The sequence below is a fragment of the Ictalurus furcatus genome, chromosome 18 (assembly GCF_023375685.1).
Source record: "Ictalurus furcatus strain D&B chromosome 18, Billie_1.0, whole genome shotgun sequence".
NCBI lineage: Eukaryota > Metazoa > Chordata > Actinopteri > Siluriformes > Ictaluridae > Ictalurus > Ictalurus furcatus.
Window position 1 is genome coordinate 24,062,193 of NC_071272.1, and position 21,065 is coordinate 24,083,257.

The window sequence follows — 21,065 nt, forward strand, 5'->3', positions numbered from 1 at the left end:
AAAACCGCATACTTACCTACTATATAGTAGGAGAAAAGCAGTATGCCAGAGCGCTAGTGGTAGTATGTCCGAATTACATGTAGGCGAGAAATACCCGGACGCCGTACTGCTTCCGGCGAGATTTTGCAGTGTGCAACCGATGCACACTACGAGAGTCGAACAATCCCATGATGCAACGGGACTGGTGCGGACCGGCTCAGAAGAATAAGAAAAAAACGTGAAAGACAGCGTCGGCTCTTTTTAAGTATTAAACCTTGATTAAATGGGATTTGTTTAACAATACCCGAATAAATATGATTTTTGTGTTTATGATGACGTCAAAGGTCACGTGACAATGCTAACATGGCGGTTGTAGTATGTCCGGGACTGTAGTTATAATCCACACACATACTGATTAGTTTTATCAATCAATCCTCTTCACAGAGTTCTTATCTATGTTACCTTTACGAATAAACTCCCTCTCACTTGCTAAGGCGACGTCCCAGGATGATGCCAAAGTGTACCTAGCCTGTATCTGTATCCAGGTCCTTCTTTACCACCAAAGAGCCAGATAGACTATCTGACACTCAGAAGAGCTGCAGAAAGTCTTGCTGTATTCTGTTACAATACAGAATTCTACCCGTAGATATATTGCAATCTTTGATATGTTAAACTTATGTTATTAATTGCTTTAAATTAATTAATTCATCTTCAGTTATTTTCATTTTTTTTCCTAATCAGGGTCACGGTGAATCCTGAACCTATCCTGGGAACGCTACCCAGAAGGTGGAAGAATTCACCCTAGATGGGACGCCGGTCCATCACAGAATTACTTTTAATTTTACAGACATTTGTTTACATAGTGTGCACCTCATATCAGTTTTACTACAGTTCCTGAATAATTCCTTACAAGATAAATGACGATAATAAACTGAACTTTAACAGATCACAAAGCTGTTAAGCACCGAATTAACATCTGTCTGAAACACCAGGGCCGCATTTGGCCCTGGGATGGGACTTCTGACTCCTGACTTATGATCTAATGGTCATTTTTTGATAGGTGGTGGTAGCTCATTGGTTAAGACAGTGGTTTTCAAAGTGGGGGCCACCCGGGGGGCCTCAACAATTTGGTGTGAAAAATAAATTCTCACTCTCAGACAACCACACACACACACACAATCAATTCCTAATGTAATGTAATGTAATGTAAAGATGTAAGATGTAATTATTAATTTAAAAAGGGGGGGGGGGGTGTATATTCAGAAGTGTGTATTTTTAATGTGTTTTAAAGACATCTTGCAAAAGGGGGGCCTCAGTCAAATATTAATGAAATTTGGATGGCCTTGTCCTGGAAAAGTTTGGGAACCCCTGGTTAAGATATTGGTCTGATTAGAAGGTCGTGAGTTCAAATCCCACAAACACCAAGCTGCCACTGCGGGGCCCTTGAACAAGGCCCTTAACCTTCAAACTGCTCAGCTGTATACATAAGATAACTGTAAGTCACCGAGTGTCTGCCAAATGCCATAAAGTAAAACCTTTTCATGCGCGAAAAGAAAATATTTTGAGGTGTCATAGTGAAAATGATGCAGGTACATTTTGGAGTTTCTCTGTAAAAACTATTTTACCATACTTTACCTTAATATATTATTAAGGTGTTATTTATTTGCATATTCCATTGCTATAATTTACCTGTTTAGAAAGTTCGTTCTTTGAGTATATATTATATTGTTTTACGGATCTGGTTTTCCCTCATCCAGGATGACAGTAACGAAGTATTAATTCTGTTCATTCTTGCGTTTAAACTAATATAATTGTTGTGGCTGGTGTGGGAACCTTGAGTAAATGGTCACTTTGGGCCCCTAAATGTTCAGAAATGTTCAGATCCTGCTTTTAGACCCTGAAAACCCAAAGAGTTTGAGAACCCACTTTCTTCTAGAGGGCTTCTGGGGAGCTGCTCTTGATCCAGTCAGTCAATGACGTCGTTTGTGGGCGGTCCTAGGGAGCGGAAGAGCCAATGAGAGTGAAGATTTTTTTTTTTACAACACAACCTCGTGAACGTGGCGCGCATGCGTGTTCCTGTTGTACGCGCTCGGGGTGAGAGAGAGAGAGAGAGAGAGAGAGAAAGAAAGAGAGAGAGAGAGAGACTGCACTGTAGTGAGCTGTTGTCATTTAACACAGTGTCATAGATGAGTTCAGTTTAATAATTAATATTCGCAGCTGTAGCTGGATGTTCTTTTTCCCTGAAAGGTGTGAATTAAAGGTCATTTCGTGGTAGAGAGAGTGTGAAGTTCATTCCTGCCATCTTTCTAACACGCACCCGTGAGTATACTTTATGCCATTTGTTTTCTGGACTATGTCTGTGCATTGAGTTCATGCAAAAAATAAAACATTAAATGCAATCGTGCAATTACAGGATGCAGTTTAGATGCATACTACATCAGTCGTTTTATGTATGCATGTGTGAATATTTATGAAAACATTACATCATGTTTGGCAGTCACTCATCTTAGAACATATTTAGTAACTGCTGGGAAAGAAGCAGGAAATGAACACTGTAATAAAAAAATAAATAAAATAAATAAGAACAAAACCCTGACAGTAATGTACTGGCAGCAGAGTACTGTAAAATTTTACAGTAAACTACTGTTTCCTGTAATATACTGTAGCCTACATTGAAAATAAAACATTTGCCTGATGTTAATATTTCAAAGCCACTTTACAATCCAGCAAGGTTAAAGGTCTCGCTCGAGGACCGGACCAAGTCCGCTTGGCCACTGTCGTGGATAAATCAACCTTTTCATCCTAAGTCAAAAACTTCAGAGACGGAGAGTTTAGTACAGTAGATGTCAAAAATTAAGTAAACTTTATTGAAAACCGATAAAGTGTGACAGTGTGCACGCAGCCCTTTTTATACCTTTCTCCACGGCGTAGTCAGTTGTAGGTGGGGTTTTGGAGTTTCTCATTAAAACAGACCAATCTTCTTTACCACAATTAAATATTCATGTCTATGTGTTATCTTAAAATTGTTTTCTCAAAACAATGTCATGAGGTCATGGTTTCTTCTTCTTTTTTTTTTTTTTAAAAAAAGGTTTCACACAGGCTTGTGTGCCTTGATCTTGATCCACACTCGCTTTTTTTTGAAGTCTTATCCTAGCTCGTTACTTTGTATCGGGCCTCAAAGTTAACTGCTTCTGTGCAGGAAGATACAGGCTGGTAGAATTATTGTACAGTAAGACACAGAGTTCATCCAACTCAATCCACACTCAGAACATAGTGGATCAAAGATTGTTCTATGGATTTAGATTATGCTTCTAACTATTGATTATACATATGGATTGTGCTTTTTTAACTCCTATTGCTTATTCGGTTATGCTTAAGTAATAATTCTAAGTGTTGGTTATGCATATTGAATACACTTCATGAACATATCCAGATATTAGTTACACATATTGATTACGCTTGATGAATATTTTCTATACCGTGCTTGAATTTGAACTTGAAACAATCCACGAATTTTAAGATGTCGAAACAAATACATATATATGTTTGTTTTTTTACTGTAAACCAATTCACTATTATAATTCCTTAATTATCTACAGTACAGTCCTGTAAAATGATTTTTAACTGTATTATTATTGCATTGACTGTTTTGCAGATCATGGCTTTAATCCAGTTTTGGAAGCTGCGAGCGTCTGTGCGGTCTGCGTCTCGGGCCTGGGGTTGTGCGCCTGTGATGGTTGGAAGCAAAAAAAGCCAACACACAGTGCCTGGGGGTTCTTGTAACTGGCAGCTGCTAGACGACTGCTTTGGTACGTGTTTTTCACTTGGACAGCGAGGAAAAAAAAGAGAAAAGAAAAAGCCTGGCACACATGAATGGTGTCCAAGTGATTAAAGTTTGTTAAAATTCTCACTTTTTAGCCAAGAATAACACACATTGGGTTGTGCTGTTCTACCAAAATAATCCCTTCTGTGCAGGTGTGATATCATACCACCCTGTAGTGGATTCTCTCGTGTGAGAAAACCTAAAACCTTGTAGCGTTACTGTTACAAAACGAGCCGACACTGGAGACTCCTTCCGTGATTATACGTCACGACGTACGTTTTAAAAATCTGTTTATTATTATTAGGCTCAGAGCATCTGCCGTAAAAGTCCCTGTGAATGAGTACAGACACGATAACATATTAGACCGATCGTTTATATTACAGCTCGAACTACAGAGGTGAGGTTATGGACAGTTAATTCACACGTTCCTCTTGGTAGAAAGACATTTTAAGTCAATAAATATCTAACCGTCTATTGTTTTTGAGCATTGTTATGTGACGTCTTGTTTCACTCTGCAGAACTTCAATATGGTGGTCACGTGATGCACTTTAACTACGTGTGGCTGAGGGATCACTGCCGCTCGGCCTCGTGCTACAACTCCAAAACCAACCAGCGCAACTTAGACACCGGCAGCATTGACCTCAACATCCGGCCCACGAAGACCCGGGTGGACGAGGAGAATCTCTTCCTTACATGTAAATCCCAGTGTGACTGTGCTGAGTTAATCTGTGGTCACGTTCTTTAATTGAAACAAGACACGCAGGACAACCTGTTTTTCCCTTAGATATAACAGTCTCTCATTTTTATTTATTATTATTATTTTACCAGATTTATTGTGTAAGACTCCACGCTATTTCTTTATTATCGTAGTCTCTTTCTCTTGGAGATGTTTCAGTCTTTTATATTTTCCCAGCAGATGTTTGACTTTGTGCCAATGCAAAGATGGGTATATCTTTACTAAGCAAAGATAAGGCATAATAGGAAAGATAAGAACTTTGACTCTTACAAAAGACATCAGCAGGTTGCCGTCGAAGCAATCGTTACATTCGCTATTCTCTAGATCTTACTGTGTACGTGAAATTAGGGTTAATTAGTAATCCTGCGCTGAGCATCTATCTGTTACTTTGACTGAAAGAGAAGTGAGTTTGTGCTTTGGCTTGACTGGTGAATAAGGAAAAATACATAACAGGGAATATACGGTATCGTGTCCGCCATCGAAGTCAACTCAAGAGTGAAATGTAGGATACAAACATTTTTCCTAACAGGATCTAGCTGGATTTTCATATATACCGAATGTTTATCAATGGACGTTGTCACAAAGCAGCTTTACAGAAATCCAGATATGAATTCTGGAGCAAGCCAGATGTGACGGCGGCAAGGAAACCTCGAGAGGAACCAGACTCAAAAGCGAAGCTGTTCTGATCTAGGTGACACCAGATAGTGCGATCTTTAATAATTTCTCTTCTATACCTGTTTATTGTGTAGTCAAGCACTGTTCATGTGTTGAAAGAGCTTGAGTATGAACATCAGGGTCATTTCTAAATTCATTCGAGTTTTAACTTTACGTCTGTTGTATCCGAGTGAAGTTACTCCATGTTCAGTGAGTGAGCCTGGAGCCGTGGATGGGGTAGGTCGGGAAGTCAGAAGGAGTCAGGATCACTGGGAGCTTGACCGCATCCAAACATCCCAGTTGACCACAACACGCTATGACCATGAACCCTCCAGAGCTACACCTTTACCTAAAAGAAAAGCTGTTAATAAAACGCTTGACTAAAACAAATACTAATTGGAAGGCTAATTGGAAGGCTGTTTCTTGGGGCTTTGTAAGAAAACGCTACGCCCCCTGCTGTAGTCTTTATTATTCCAGGTACCAACATAGAGCCTGCGCCTTTTGATCGAAGCAGGTGTGGTGAATCATAAAAGAGCAAAGGTTGACTCGGATACTGCGGCGCGTGACCGTCCGGTGTTGTATTGGTCAAGAGTAGAGTTTTATCATTCATTTCTTGTCGAAGCGTTTTGCCAATACATTCATTTGTATCCAGCTTGATAAATAAGTACAGTAAACATAAAACGGCTAATAAATATACTCTGTATTTTGCGATGCACAGGGCCTGATGGTCACATTACACGCTACAACCTGGCCTGGCTGGCAAAGAACAGCTACGAGGGCCAGAAATTGAGTGCCATACAACCACGCATCCTGTGGAACTCGGAGATTTACACAAACGCCAAAGTGCCTTCCGTCAGCTGGGAAAAGTTCATGAGCTGTGACGAAGAGCTGAAGACATTTCTGAACAACTTCCTACTGTACGGAATTGCGTTTGTAGAGGACGTTCCGGCCACAATCGATGACACTGAAACAGTGACCAAAAGAGTTAGCGTTATCAGGTGAGACGTTCTCTAATACCGAAACTCGGAGATGTTTTATTAGTTAGCATAACATTTACATGTAAAATGATGTCAAACCTGATACCAATGAGCTCTGATGCCAGGTCCTTCTTTAGTTTACAGTCTGTGTACTTCATTAGGGCTGGGCGATATGATATCATATCAAGATCATGATAAATATTGTCGCGATACACTTCTCAGAGACATCGAAGGTATGCTGATATTGTTTTCTACTGGCTGATTTGATGTTAAAATAAAAGTTTGTCATAGTTTTGAAAAAAAACGTAATACTTCTGTTTTGCTGGTAGTTGGTTAACAAACCTGTAGACTATCGCGATACTGTTGCATATCGTAGAAATGTCTTCGATTGTCATATCATTCACCTCTAACTGCCACACCGTCATGCCCATGCTTAACTGGTAACTTAACCCTTGTGCGTCAATGAAAATTTTTTACACGTAGGTCCATAGAGGACAAAAATGTCCATGTTCAAAACCTGTGATAAAAATATTATATATTAATATTTTTTTTCCACTTTCACTGACTTTTTTTTTTTTTTTTTACCAGCATCAGTTCTAATCATAATTAATTACCACACATTCATTCATTTTCAGAATTGTAACCCTTTAAACGCTGGGGTTTGTTTACATAATGCCACAGATGTTTGGGGGTTTTTTTATATGGAAAAAAAGAAAAATAGCAATTATTTTCCATATACTAAATGCTAAGCAGATTTTTTTTTCTTTGATTATTACAGTCTTTGATATGTCAGTGATTAACAACATTAATTTTGATGCATTCATGTTTTTTATGCAGTGTCGGATTTGAAAACAAAAACAAAAAAAACAACAAGCTACCACTCAGGTCCATAAAGGACAAAAATGTCCATGTCAAAAAAATGCTATAGAAATATTAATATTTCTTTTCACTTTCACGGATTTCTATTTTTTTTCCCCCTAGTATCAGTTCTGATCATAATCACGAACATTCATTCATTTCCCGAATTTTAACCCTTTAAATGCTGGTTTCTTTACACAATGCAAAAATCTTCAAAGCTCAGGAACCTTCTTTGACTCGTATGCATGGGGTGGGATTTGTGATTTCCGGTACAATATCATTTCTTTCTTTCAAACCGTTCACACACACACACATAAAATTTCTGTACACGCATACAAACCACAACTCTGATACCCACACACACACCCACACACACGCACAATTATAGCTGCATCATGTATTCAGTCGGTCTGCGGCGCTCTATAATACAACAGAATCAGAAAAAAGGAAAAGCATGGATTTTCCCCGTGAGGCTAAACCTGAGAAAATACTAAACATTTCAGAATTAAAAAAAAATAAATTAAACGTTTTGAAACCTTGTCAACAAAATAAAAGCCGTTTAAGACAGAATACGCATGATTTTATGCTTAAACGTCACGGGATTAAATATTGCAGTTTGAATGGGTTTCAATGGGGACGTTTTTGTCCTTAAGGTCCTGAGTGGAACTATTTTGTGTACCTAGTATAAAATAGATTTATGAAAGCAAATGAGGGTGAAATATTAAAATTCCAATAAAAATACACACCCTTTTGGAAAATTTATGCCGTTTGCATTAACACAGACAAAATGCTAAAAAAAAATAAAAATAAAAATAATTATTGAAAAAGACAAAAATGTCCACAAGGGTTCAAATGTTTAGCAGTGCTTCCTCACATTTCAAATCGCAAAATGACCTACACACATTCCTGTGCTTGTACCCTGACCAGAACTACTCTTGTGTTTCCAGAGAGACGATATACGGCCGAATGTGGAGTTTTACCTCCGATTTTTCCCGAGGTGACACAGCGTACACAAAACTGGCCCTGGACCGCCACACAGATACCGCTTACTTCCAAGAGCCTAGTGGGTGCGTATGCAAAAAAAAAAAAAATCTTGATTTGACTCCGTGAGCTTCTGTAGCCTGGCCCCGGTTCATGCTCACCTTACAGGACCTTCCAACGTGACAAAAGATGGAGAGCCTTCTTCTTCTGTATCTGTGGAAAGTGCTGAGGAAGTAAGAACATGACTATAGAAATGAAATCATGGCTTTGTTTCAGTTCCCCTCTGCCACCTCCGGATTAGTTTAATCTTCCTGCTGTATGCTTCGCTTCGCTTCGTCGGTGCTACACGGGACCGGTCACGTCTCTGTCGCATAACTGCGATCTGGGGGCTTGAACTCCTCATTGAAGTGCAGTAGACTGAATACACGGATGCAGTGAATCGAACCCTGGTGCGTTTTCCTCTTTATGCAGGTGAGAACGCAGCAATCGCAGTCGGGTGCGGACCAAAACAACCTGTCCAAGACCGGTGGTATCGGTCCGGTCCCAAGCAAATTCTAGCACAGTTTGATTGCGGTGAGAAAGCGGTTTGAATTCCGATTTAACCCGAATGCAGGAAACGATTCGAACGTGCAGCGTGTTTTGGGTTGCACCGTTTATTTTTGCAGACGTGAGCTGCGAATCTGAGCCGAAGGACAGAGCTGAAGCGCTGACACTGCTGTGATGGGTTCTGGATTTTATAGTTATACGATTATGAAGTAATATATCGAGCATGGCTACGTGTTCCTTCGTCCTTTTGTGATATTTATCATTTCTGAAACTTTCATACCTGCCCACTGATTGAAGGAAGGAGCTTTACGCATTCTTTATCAGCCCTACATGCACCTCAGCCAACTTTTTATTTTATTTAATTTTTGTTTTGTTTTTTGTCTAGTTTAATTACATGGAGTGTGAAAACAAAAGAAACCAAACTCGACAACCGGATAAGTAGGTGTGAAAGCTTCAGTAGAGTACACGGGAGACCCATGGTAAGAGCGCATGAGAGCTTTTTGTATTTGGGTTCATGCAATATGCACCGTAATGCAGTTAAAAAAAAAACAAAAAAAAAACTAATAACACTACGTCTTTCAAGATCACTTGTGGATTTCTTCTTAGCTTTGGCTTTGCTTTACTCGTGGTCACATACACACTTGCTCGGCACACTGCTCAGAGAGAGAGGGAGAAAAAAGGATCGAGAACCCACCACCCCCAGCACCCCCACCACCGGCCCAGTGCAGACCCACGCTAAACCACCACTTCTCTGCTGCAGTTCTGGTCTTTTTGATAGAAGATGTAGTCATTCGCTTATAGTAAAATGTTTATTTCTATACAATTAAACTGTTTAGGCCCAGAATGTTGTCATGAAAGCTTTTCTGACCATATAAAAAAAATAATAAATAAACCGTGCAATATTTAAATATGCCTGAACATCATGATTATATGGCTACTATACTGAAATATTTGTTTCTGTTCTGTTTTTCTGCCCATATCTTATTCCAATGTCCCACACTTTTCCTCCGCCTGGCTGTACGGCAGGATTCAGGTCTTCCACTGCCTGAGGCACGAGGGGACAGGCGGCAGGACTCTGTTAGTGGACGGCTTCTACTCCGCGAACAGAGTGCTCGAGCAATCTCTTGAAAACTTCGAGCTTCTCTCACGTGTCCCCATCAAACACGAGTATATCGAGAACCTTGGCACCCAGTTCAACCACATGATCGGCATCGGCCCGGTTCTCAGCGTCTACCCCTGGAACAATGAAGTCTACATGATGAGGTATAAGAGCAGTCCTATTCTTACGTGACATGACATGTCATACGGTGTCATTCGATACCACTTAAGTACATAACAAGAGTCTGTTTATATAATAAGCACACCACTGTCCTCTTGATCTTCAAGCTGGAGAGAGTATGGGAGGGTTAATTAAAATAAATAAATAAATAAATAAATAAATAACAAACCCTGGCTGATTCAACCAGGTTAAAGGAATCACTAGAGCGATTAGGAAGTGGATAGCTGCAGATATGAGACTCTACTCGGTATAGAGAAGAACGCAGGATTCAAAAACACGTTTGAGCGTCAGGGAGCTGTCTGACTGTAACCTAATTTTTGTTATATTGCATTTGTTATCGATGTTACTTAGGTATAACAACTACGACCGTGCCGTGATAAACACAGTTCCTCACAACGTCGTAGAGCGCTGGTATGCGGCACACAGACATCTCACTGACGAGCTCAGGAAACCCGAGAACGAGCTGTGGGTCAAACTCAAACCGGGCAAGGTAACAGAACCTGAAAAAACCTGGACACTATTCTTTAACCTATAGACAGTAAACATCTATTATCCACTGTATTATGATGAGAAAGTGCTCAGTTTTATTGTTACGTTCTGTCTGTTAAGGTTCTCTTCATCGATAACTGGCGAGTGCTGCATGGTAGAGAATCCTTCACAGGATTTCGTCAGCTCTGTGGCTGCTATCTGACCAGAGATGATGTTCTCAACACAGCTCGCTCCCTGGGCCTTCAGGCTTGATCATCAGCTGACCAGCGCTGGAACAGCAAAGAACAAGCTACATCGCTGTAGACTAGCAAAAACCCAGACCTGCAGAATTGCTGAAATCTGTGAAGCTCATCAGTTCACGTTCAAGGTTCGAAGTTAAAGTGTAAAGACTTCTGAGTTCTGAGGAGATCCTCATCACCACAAGCAAGGAATCATTCTGGTGGTACTGCCATTTTTATTAAAGATATGTTTGAAGAATATACACAGAGAAATGCGGAAATGAGGCTGGGAGATACAAGGAAGAGAAATTCTAGCACTTTGACAATGATAGTATTCGGTGATCATGGTTATGCTTTCAATTGAGAATGTAGATGTTTTAATGTAGAAAGGGTTGCACCAACACACGGTGGTTTATGTTCATGGATTATAGTCTTTTATGAGCGAAACATGCAAATAAATGTATTACACAATTGTGCTCGGAGAACATTTTAAAAAGCGGTCAAAAGACAATACAGTAAATTACTGTGTGGAGACTGGACGTAGAGAACCTGTAAGATGTTACGGTAATCAAGCTTCCAGAAAAACGGACAGTTATTATTATTATTTTACAGTACTTTCCCAAGCGGTAAACTGATATACAATCCAAAAAATATTACGGTAATTAACCTTCCAGTAATAGATCATTGTTATTATATCGATTTTTATTGTAATAAACATCAAATGCCAAATTACAGTAATTAAGATGTTATAAAAACAATCTGTTTTAATTTTTTTTAAAATAAATATTTTACAGTAATGATTTTTATTATTGTTATTATTTTTATGTCTACTGACTTATTTTCAATTTTATAGAAATTTACAAAATGAAGTAGAAATAAGTACAGACTGCGTATTTGAATGTGATGAGCATTTATTTAGCATTACTGTGTAATCAAACAGGTTCCAATGTATTTTACACCCCGCCGCTCACCACTTCTTTTGCCTGTCTCTCTCTCACCACTTGTTTGAGGATATTGAGGTAGTAAGTGTAGGTTTCACAGTTCTCTAAGTGCCTTTGCACCATGGCACTTAATTTTGAGGTAAAAATAACATGAGGAGTAACACTAGGGCTTTATCTCCTTGTCACAGTTGGGAGTGATTATTATAGAGCTTATTGTGACATTCCTGTGCCTGAAACCAATTCTCCCAGGCCCAGGATGTACTGCACTTCACTGTACTGTACTTCCACCGTCATAATACCTCAAGTGGTGTGGAGGCACCAATCACTTTGTGTAATATACACTAGTTTGGATCGCTTTAATTCCCAGCAATTCAAGCACAAACTTCACACAGCCTTAATACTGTCATGACGCCTTACTACTCGATGGGCCACACCCTGTACCAAGTGTGCTGATAAGTGAGTAAACACTTGCCAATCTTCTCTAAAGCAGTTAGCAAAGATAAAAGGAACGAATACAGGTGGAGAAAAGTATACTTTGAATCTCCAGCTGTTGATTTTGATGAATGTGTTGAAGACCGGTGTGACTGGACGCCATGCATGTATTTCAAACAGTTTTTTACTGATGAAATGCTACAGGAAATTGCAGAACAAACAAACTTGTACAGTGTACAGAAACAGGCAAAGTCAGTGAACACGACTGACAAAGATATTGAGCAGGTCTGCACATGCACGTGGGATTAGTACGAGCCTATTGGGAGATGAAGACAAAGTCTTCCCACAGTTTGTGATGTAATATCTTGAGATCGATTTCTGAAATTGTTGACACTGATTCACTTTCAGGACAACCTCAATGTGTCCGATGATGCAAAGAAAGATAAACTACGGAAACTCTGGCCATGGTTACAAAAGCTACGAGAACAATTTCTTTGCATACTTCCTGAAGAATGTCATGCAGTTGATGAAATGATGCTGCCATTCAAGGGAAAATCTAATCTACATGAATATATGCCAGCAAAACCTCACAAATGGGGGTTCAAGATGTGAGGATGAGTTAGATAAAGTAGCTTTCTTTATGATTTTGATGTTTGTCAAGGTGCAGAAAATCCAGACAAAGAGAGATCTGATGTTGGTGTTGGTGGAGATGTCCTGAAAATGACATCCAGCAGGAAAAAAAAAAATATTATAAGGTCTTTGCAGACAACTATTCTACATCAGTTCCACTGGTGGAACACCTACAACAAAGAGGAATCCACTACATAGGCACAGTCCGAATGAACAGGGTAAAAGACTGCAACAAGCTGGAGGAAAAAGATTTGAAGACAAAGGGAAGAGTCAATGGATTTCAGAATAAACCAAGACAACAACATAACTGTAAGATGGATTGACAACAAATCTGTAAACCTACTTTCTTCTTTCATTGGCATCGAACCAATGGGAAATGTGAAACGCTGGGATCGAAACTCCAAAACACACATAATGGTTCTCAGACCAGCCATTGTTGAAACATACAAGTTCATGGGAGGTGTTGACTTCCTCGATATAAATGGTAAATGGCGCACTTATATAGCGCTTTTATCCAAAGCGCTTTACACTGTGTCTCATTCACCCATTCACACACCAATGGTAGCAGAGCTGCCATGCAAGGCGCTAACTTGCCATCGGGAGCAACTTGGGGTTCAGTGTCTTGCCCAAGGACACTTCGGCATGTGGAGTCACGCGGGCCGGGAATCGAACCGCCAACACTACGATTAGTGACAACCCGCTCTACCACGTGATCCACAGCCGCCCCATATGCTGCGTGCACTTTACAAGTTCAGCTTCAAACCCGAAGATGGCATATGTACATTTGGTGGCATTCTGTCACAGTGGCAGTCATCAATGCGTGGAACCTCTATAGAAGCAACTGGAGCAACGCATGCTCCAACGCATTCTGGATGAAACGCATGACCTTGCAAAGGTTTCAGACTTCTGTTGGCACTTCTCTCACAAGTGCAGGAAAGGGCAAAATCAAGTGTGGCAGACCACTATCCTCTCCAGAACCGGATGCAACCCCCCCCCCCCCCCCCGTGAAAGGCCTAACTCCAGTGTGCTTCCTGATGTGAAAACGGATGGCATTGGTCATTTCCCAACATGGGAAACCTGACAGAGATGCAAGCACTGCACTTTCTACGTGTCTACAATGGGAAATGTAAAGTCCATCTTTGCCTGAACATGGATAGAACCTTTTTTTTTTTTTTTTTTTTTGCCTATCACAAGGTGAAATAAAAAGGTTGTAAAAACGTTCCTGTCATTCTTTTTTTAAATAAATAATTAAATAAAACAAAAAACTGAAATGCTCCAATGTTCCAAATGCAATGAACAATATGTTTGTGTTTCTAAAATAAACATTGTTGTGATCAATAAATTGCCATAAATGCCTGATGAATCAAAAATGATACAAAAGAAAAATCATATAGGAAAATTATATTTTTATTTTGTTTTTATTTTGTCAAAGGGTCCAATAAACACTTCAATAAAAAAAAAAAAGAGAGAGAATTTGATGTCAGGCTTCACAGGGTTAATACCTATCTACCAGATTTCAGCAGTATGCTGCTCGGCGAACAGCGTAGACTTAAATAGCTGAAATCTTATTAAGCAGATAACTTCTAATAATGATTAATAATAAAATAATGATTGCTGAATGCTAGTGTGGCCTGTAAGAGTTGTATCACAGGGGTCTGATTTTTCTCACAACTGTAACCCTGTAATATAGAATTTTATGTTTTAAAAAGGCAAATCTTTAAATTTGAAAAAAAAAAAAAGAAAACGTTTACAAATTAATACATTAAATACACCATAGCGGGGAGAAAGTATTTTTATTTAATGTGACGTGTATATAATTCAAAACAAACTGGAATTCATATTGAATTACTTTCAAGCTAACAAACATGGCGCCCCAGGCTCTCCAACCGTTTCATCGCGAGACTACAAAACAACGCGAGACGTCAAAACCTCGCGAGAGTGACCGCGATGCGGCGTTTCAGACATGCGCAGACACTCCCACGTGTTCCTCGCAGGCGCACAAGACGGAAGATGGCGGACTGTGAATGTACGTGGTCTTTTTAAAACTCTCTTTTATGGTGTTACGACTATTTTATTGCCTTTTTAAAAGAAAAGCAGCATAGGATTTGTATCAGTGTAATATGCGGGTCATGTTTCGTGTATTTTTTTTATAAATATTAATCGAAGCATGATGTGCTGAATATAAGGCAAGCAGCGGCATGGCGCGTGAGAAGTCCATTATCCTTCAAAAGGATTTATATAAACCAATATACATGTATTTCAGCAGAAATTCATTGAATAATGAAAATATACCAGTTTTTAGTGTTTGAAAATAAAAACGCCGCTATTATTTTTATAATAGAACCGTATTATACATACTCGTGTTTTTGCATTGGTGGATAGGTTTATGGCTTGACTTAAATTAAAAGTTTTTTACAAATGTAAGCCTTTTAATATGTCAGGAAGCTCATTTCAAAGTTTTGGAAGTATAACTTCACATGAAGTGTGTGTTTGCTATTTGATTTTTCTTTTAAAGTTTGCTAAGTTCGATTTACGTATTGGAACTTTGTTCACGGATGGTCAGTGAATAAATAAAAAAAAACACCTACATTTGCATAGTATTAAGGGTCTCTTCTTTAATTTTATAAAATGGTGTTGAAAGAAAAAAAAATTGACTTAAGAACACACAAAAAAGGTTTTCTGTGCACCACGTGGTGCTTGTGTGAGCCACGTGTTTGCGCCCATCTTGGCCTGGACGCTTAACTGTTACTGCTTCATTCTGATGAAGCTGATTTTTTTAAATCCTGGATCATTTTAAACCCATGAATTTATTTTTGGGAAAGCTTTTAAAACTGTCCTGCTTTCTGAACTGTAGGATGGTAAACTTGCTGTGGCATTGTGATGTTAAACATGTCCTCCTTTTCTCCTCAGTCTCTTCTGCTAAGAAAGAGAAGAAGAAGAAAGCGAAGATTTCAGATGACGAAGTCGGGGTAATTATAATTCTCGATTTGAATCGGTTATACGGTTGAGAGGTCTGGCCGTGGTCCAATCTGAAGTGATCAGACTTCTTTACTACCTCCTGAAGTTCCCACCTTTAGCGGTGGGGTTCCTTCTGTAGGGGTCGAAATATATAGTCGCTCAATCCCTGTCCTGCAGACGTTTCGGCATAAAAACAGTCCCGGTTTTATGTCACTTCAGTATGGACCTCAGTGTTTGTTTGTTTTTTTTTTCGCGTTAATAAGTGGCTGTTTTTTACATTTTTTTTTTTACAGGAAATCCAAGAAACGGGAGATTTCCTCATCAAGCCTGAATCCAAGGTTGCCAAACTTGACACATCCCAGTGGCCTTTGCTGCTCAAGGTAAACCTCACTTTGAACGTGTTTTGTCTCCGCACAGGTTGATTCGGCATGTCGTATGATGAAAGTGTTCATCCATTCTCTGAGCGCGGCTGGTCCAGACCCTCTGCGGCTCCTTCGGTCCGTTCTGGACCGTGGGGTTCTGGTGGCCTTGTTCGTCCAGTGTTCTGCTGTTTCAGTAGGCTGGAGGTTCAGGTCATCAGGTGCAGATAGACCAGACTGGCCTCGTCAAAGATGAGCGAACACATCTGATCACATGCGTCTAAAAGCCTCCGTTTTAAAATGCTGGTTGAAGTCACTTTGAAGTGTGATTTATATTCTGAAGGCAGAATTGTCATTATTTTTGTTTCTTGTCTGGTTGTATTTCTGTCTAGAATTTTGATAAGCTGAACATCAGGACAGCGCACTACACACCCCTGCCCCATGGCTCGAATCCCCTGAAGAGGAACATTAACGATTACGTCAGGTAAACTCATCTGTCCGTGGTGTTCCTCAGGGTTTTGGCAAAGCCACATGATGTGATTTAGATAGCATTAGCACTCTGTGCAAAGATGACCTCCTAATCTATCACCCAAGACTGATGGCTGCTAATTTGATAATTGTATATATATATATATATATATATATATATATATATATATATATATATATATATATATATATATATATATATAAAAAATTTTGGTATAATTTTGGTTGCGACTTTTCTTAATTTTCTGTCCAGATCTGGTTTTATTAACTTGGACAAGCCAGCAAATCCGTCCTCTCATGAAGTGGTCGCGTGGATCAAACGGATCCTGCGTGTGGAGAAGACGGGCCACAGCGGGACGCTGGACCCAAAAGTCACGGGCTGTCTGATCGTGTGCATCGACAGAGCGACGCGATTAGTCAAATCTCAGCAGAGCGCAGGTGAGTCGGATTTTTCTGTGCACTCGCTTTGGATTGCGGAGAACTGAACCTTCAGTAATAGTGAAGGTGTCTGGTGTGGAACAAGTCCAGACAGCTCTTTTTTTTAAAAAAAAACAAAACGTATTTATTTTTTAGAAGCTTGCTTGATTCTGTGAGCATGACCTCGCTCAGTAAAACCAGTGGCCTTTCCTCAGTACTCTTATGCCGTGTGTTTCAGGCAAAGAGTACGTGGGCATAGTACGGCTGCACAATGCGATAGAGAACGAACATCAGCTCGCGAGGGTAAGTGTTCGTACGTGTTTATAAGGGGGTCGACGTGAAATGATGAACCCGTTTATCCATTCTCTGAGTGTCTCCAGGCGCTCCTCTCCGCCGGGCTTCTCGTCGCTGCTTCAGCGTTCTGCTGTCGTAGCTGATGCTGGAGGACGTGCGGGTTTGGAGAGCCAGGATTCACCAAGGAAGACTTAATGGGGCTGATCTCGTATTGCAAATCCATCTATTTATTTCTGCTCAGTCGTGGAAAATCACGTAGTTTAAATTGGTGTATGTGGTTCTCCCGTGTAGACTCTGGAGTGTCTCACCGGAGCGCTGTTCCAGAGGCCTCCTCTCATCGCCGCAGTGAAGCGACAGCTACGAGTCAGGACCATCTACGAGAGCAAGCTCATCGAATACGACCCGGAGAAAAGACTCGGTAAGCTTTAGCTATCTTTTAAGTTCACTGCTTTAAGTGTTTTGTATGAAATAAAGCCATATGATGTCATATAGATTGCAGTAGCATTTTTATTTTTGGTGCAAAGATGACCTCCTATCTATCACCCAAGTCTGATGGCTTGTCCGACGTTAGACTTTTCCCGACGTGAATGGGGAAACTCTGAACGGCTTCTGAAGAGTGTTTTTTTTTGCCTACTGCAGGTATTTTCTGGGTAAGCTGCGAGGCAGGGACGTACATCAGAACGCTGTGTGTTCATCTGGGGCTGCTGCTGGGAGTTGGAGGTCAGATGCAGGAGCTCAGGAGGGTTCGGTCTGGAGTGTTGGGCGAGATGGTACGTCTCTTATTGTGCGGTATTGATTCAGGTTCACTGTGCACCTGACCAAAGTGTTGAGTTCAGTTCTGGGCTTCTTCCCCCAGTCCTGTTAATTAATCTTTGGTACATCAGCTGGCTGAAGATGAGCAGATGATGAGTTGTGCTTGTGGTGCAGCTTTACTACATCTTCCCCCAACAGTCTCTATTCTTATTCAAGTGTGAGATGTGATGTGTGCTCATGAATTAATGAATTAATATCTGGCAGGACTGCATGGTGACCATGCACGACGTATTAGACGCTCAGTGGCAGTTTGATCACAACAAGGATGAGACCTACCTGAGAAGAGTCATCTTCCCTCTGGAGAAGCTGCTCATCAGCCACAAGAGGATCGTCATGAAGGACAGCGCGGTGTGTGTTCTTGCCTTTCCGTTCTGTTTGCAGTGCAAGCGAGTGTGTTATGGGTTCTGGTATATATATATATATATATATATAATATATATATATATAAAATGAGACACGTGTTTATTCTGCCATCAGGTCAATGCTATTTGCTATGGTGCTAAAATCATGTTACCGGGTGTGCTGCGGTATGAAGATGGCATAGAACTGAACCAGGACATCGTCGTCATCACGACTAAAGGAGAAGCCATTTGTACAGGTAATAATATCATATAAATGTAGTTACTCGACTTCTAACCTTAGGCCTCATCCACATGGGTAAATTCTTTTTCCTTTCTACATCCTGGCCTCTTGGGTCGTAAGAACTCCACCACTCCTGAACTACAAACTGCACTGCAAATGGATTTGATACTTTTTTTTTTTTTTTTTTGGATAAGTTTACTTTTTAAGTAGTATTATGAAATCAAGCCTGACCATGATTAAGTGATGAGTAAATAACGAACCTTTGGCCGTGTTGGTGTTTCACCATCTCTACTGCTCCATTTGCAGCTCTTAATGTTATCCTTGAGGCGTTTTACATAACCCTCGGGTGTACTATCGCCACCTACTGGACTGGCATGCTAATTTGAGCTGGTGGCGATATTCTCGTTTACACCAATAGCATTTTTTTTAACCTGTGTTTTTACCCTGCCCTTTGTAGATGAGGTCTTTAATCCAAACCACATGATGATATATATAGACAGCATTAGCACTCTGTGCAAAGATGACCTGGTATCTATCACCCGAGACTGATGGTTCTGGTTTTTAATTCTGATCCTCCTTAAATGGAAATGAATGGTTTTTAAAGAAGAAAGCATGTTTGTTTTTGTAGCTGTAGCACTGATGACGACGGCGGTCATCTCTACGTGCGACCACGGCGTCGTGGCTAAGATCAAGAGGGTCATCATGGAAAGAGACACGTACCCACGCAAATGGGGCTTGGGTCCAAAGGTAAGGCCAACCAGCGACGTGTTATATTTATTCGTAAACGTGCGTTAAAACCTCTCGTTCTGTACGTTCTAACTTCTGTTTAAAGGATGTTGCAAATTTCGCACGTGTCTTTTCAGGCCAGTCAGAAGAAAATGATGATCCAGAAAGGCCTTCTAGATAAACGCGGCAAGCCGAACGGGAGCACTCCGGCCGACTGGAAGGAGGGTTACGTGGACTACAGGTACACATCGTTCTCCTTGGGGCTGTGTTTAACCTCGGTGCTGAATGCCGTGCTTGTAGAGTCAGCTCCAGAATTATTGGCACCCTGAGACCGTGTGTCCGGCGGTCGTCCTCGGTTTGTGGTGCACGAGGGTTCCACTCGTTTTGGAGGTGTCTCTACATCAGTTTGTGCAGACTGTTATCCCTTTTTAGCCTGCGGTGACTCTAGAGGGAGTCTGTCTGCTACATGAACACGCAGAACTCGCGTGAACTCTGTCTGCAGTATGTATGACAGGCCCGTGGGTTTTGTGGACATGGCTAAAATGGATCTTCAGACTGGTTTAAGCGCGCGCGCGTGTGTGCGCGCCCGTCTGATTCGCCGTATCATACAGTTTCTGTCCGTTTTATGCCATTCTGACCACGTGATACTTTTTTTTCCAGCAGTAAACCCAAAGTAAAGGTAGAAGCAGCTGCTGAAGATGGTGACGCTGTTCAGGCAGGAGCAAAGGTGAACTGTCAGCTTCCTACTAGCTTGTTGTTTTAGTCGTGTATTTTTTGTTTTTTTTTTTGTTTTAAGCTTATGTTTGGAATTGAATTTTCTGCTAATCTTCTGCGTGCAGAGGAAACGCGATGAGAGCGGAAGCGAGGGCGAAGCCGTGCCCTCGACCCCAAAGACGGACGAGGTCAAGAAAGAGAAGAAGAAAAAGAAGAAAGAAAAGAAAATGAAGCTGGCTGAGGAGGTATCGGAAGCAGCAGAAGCCACCGAGGACGCAGCGGCAGAAGGGGAAGGAGAGGTGAGCACTACTGATGTCCGGACGGTTTGAAATGGGTGTTCTGAGGTATTTGTACCTGTCCCTTCGTGTTCTGGACACTGATGCGATTATCTTCGTTTTGATCTTATACTTAATCGTGTCCAGGAAAACGATCAAAACTTATTTGTGTATATTGCATAAGAGTTTTGAAGCCTTTTGGTATGAGACGTCTCTTCCTCAGTCTTTCATAATCCAATTGGCATTCTCCGTCACTAAAAGGAATCTCTTCGCCGTTAGCTCGGTAAACTCCGACAGGTTTGTTTAGATTGGTTGGGGTGTGGCAAATCTCAAACGCTATTGGCTGCCGTGTTGAAGAGCTCGACTGACTTGCACGACGTCGCATTTTAATATCCGTTGTTCGAACCCATCCGCAGGTCACAGAAAGCGCCAAAAAGAAGAAGAAGAAAAAGAAGGTGAAAGAGGCTGATTCGGACTGAAAATCTGATCCGATCTAACAGACTGTTAAAGCTCACCAAGTCAGGACAAGGTGACGTGACCACCGGGGATCAGCCATAAACTCGGCCCTGCTCCTGCTTCCCTTCCTCGGCCGGTCTTTCGCTGCCGTCAAACAAGTGACTGATTTTAAAGATCTCCAGTTAGCCTCTTTAGAAGCATGCACAGTGAGAGAGTGAGTGTAAGTGTGTGTGTGTGTGTGTGTGTGTGTGTGTGTGTGTGTGTGTGTGTGTGGCAGAGCAGACCTGAAATCTCTGCAGGCAAATCATGTTCTGGAATTCAGTTTTATTCTGAAAATGATTCACCATCCCATCATCGTCATCATTTGTTGATTAAAATGTCACCGTGAATATTGACACATGGCTTGCAGCTTTCAAAGCTAAGAATTTTTTTTTTTTTT

General features: G+C 40.8%; 2 protein-coding genes and 4 non-coding genes across 7 annotated transcripts; all 6 read left to right on the forward strand.

Moving 5' to 3' along the window:
* Positions 1–1,625: 1,625 nt before the first annotated feature.
* tmlhe (trimethyllysine hydroxylase, epsilon) lies at positions 1,626–11,354 on the forward strand. Its single transcript, XM_053648297.1, has 8 exons — positions 1,626–2,298; positions 3,635–3,788; positions 4,321–4,497; positions 5,911–6,190; positions 7,975–8,094; positions 9,581–9,817; positions 10,185–10,323; positions 10,443–11,354. Exons 2-8 carry the CDS (start codon positions 3,638–3,640, stop codon positions 10,572–10,574), a joined length of 1,236 nt encoding a protein of 411 aa, XP_053504272.1. The 5' UTR covers positions 1,626–2,298; positions 3,635–3,637; the 3' UTR covers positions 10,575–11,354.
* Positions 11,355–14,475: 3,121 nt separating this feature from the next.
* dkc1 (dyskeratosis congenita 1, dyskerin) lies at positions 14,476–21,021 on the forward strand. 2 transcript variants are annotated; one of them, XM_053648293.1, is made up of 15 exons: positions 14,476–14,569; positions 15,454–15,512; positions 15,795–15,881; positions 16,253–16,344; positions 16,603–16,787; positions 17,005–17,069; positions 17,352–17,478; positions 17,700–17,830; positions 18,078–18,221; positions 18,351–18,471; positions 19,084–19,202; positions 19,319–19,422; positions 19,842–19,908; positions 20,021–20,194; positions 20,587–21,021. In XM_053648293.1, the coding sequence occupies exons 1-15, from the start codon at positions 14,491–14,493 to the stop codon at positions 20,647–20,649; spliced, it is 1,617 nt and encodes a 538-aa protein (XP_053504268.1). In that variant the 5' UTR covers positions 14,476–14,490; the 3' UTR covers positions 20,650–21,021. The 2 variants fall into 2 exon arrangements, with proteins under 2 accessions (XP_053504268.1, XP_053504269.1); XM_053648294.1 differs by having other exon boundaries at positions 19,845–19,908.
* Positions 16,387–16,464, forward strand: LOC128622903 (small nucleolar RNA SNORD83). The gene has a single exon (XR_008388463.1). It is a non-coding gene; the product is annotated as a small nucleolar RNA SNORD83 (small nucleolar RNA).
* On the forward strand, positions 17,534–17,618 carry LOC128622905 (small nucleolar RNA SNORD83). Its single transcript, XR_008388465.1, has one exon. It is a non-coding gene; the product is annotated as a small nucleolar RNA SNORD83 (small nucleolar RNA).
* On the forward strand, positions 17,877–17,996 carry LOC128622914 (small nucleolar RNA SNORA36 family). Its single transcript, XR_008388473.1, has one exon. It is a non-coding gene; the product is annotated as a small nucleolar RNA SNORA36 family (small nucleolar RNA).
* On the forward strand, positions 18,931–19,009 carry LOC128622904 (small nucleolar RNA SNORD83). Its single transcript, XR_008388464.1, has one exon. It is a non-coding gene; the product is annotated as a small nucleolar RNA SNORD83 (small nucleolar RNA).
* Positions 21,022–21,065: the final 44 nt, after the last annotated feature.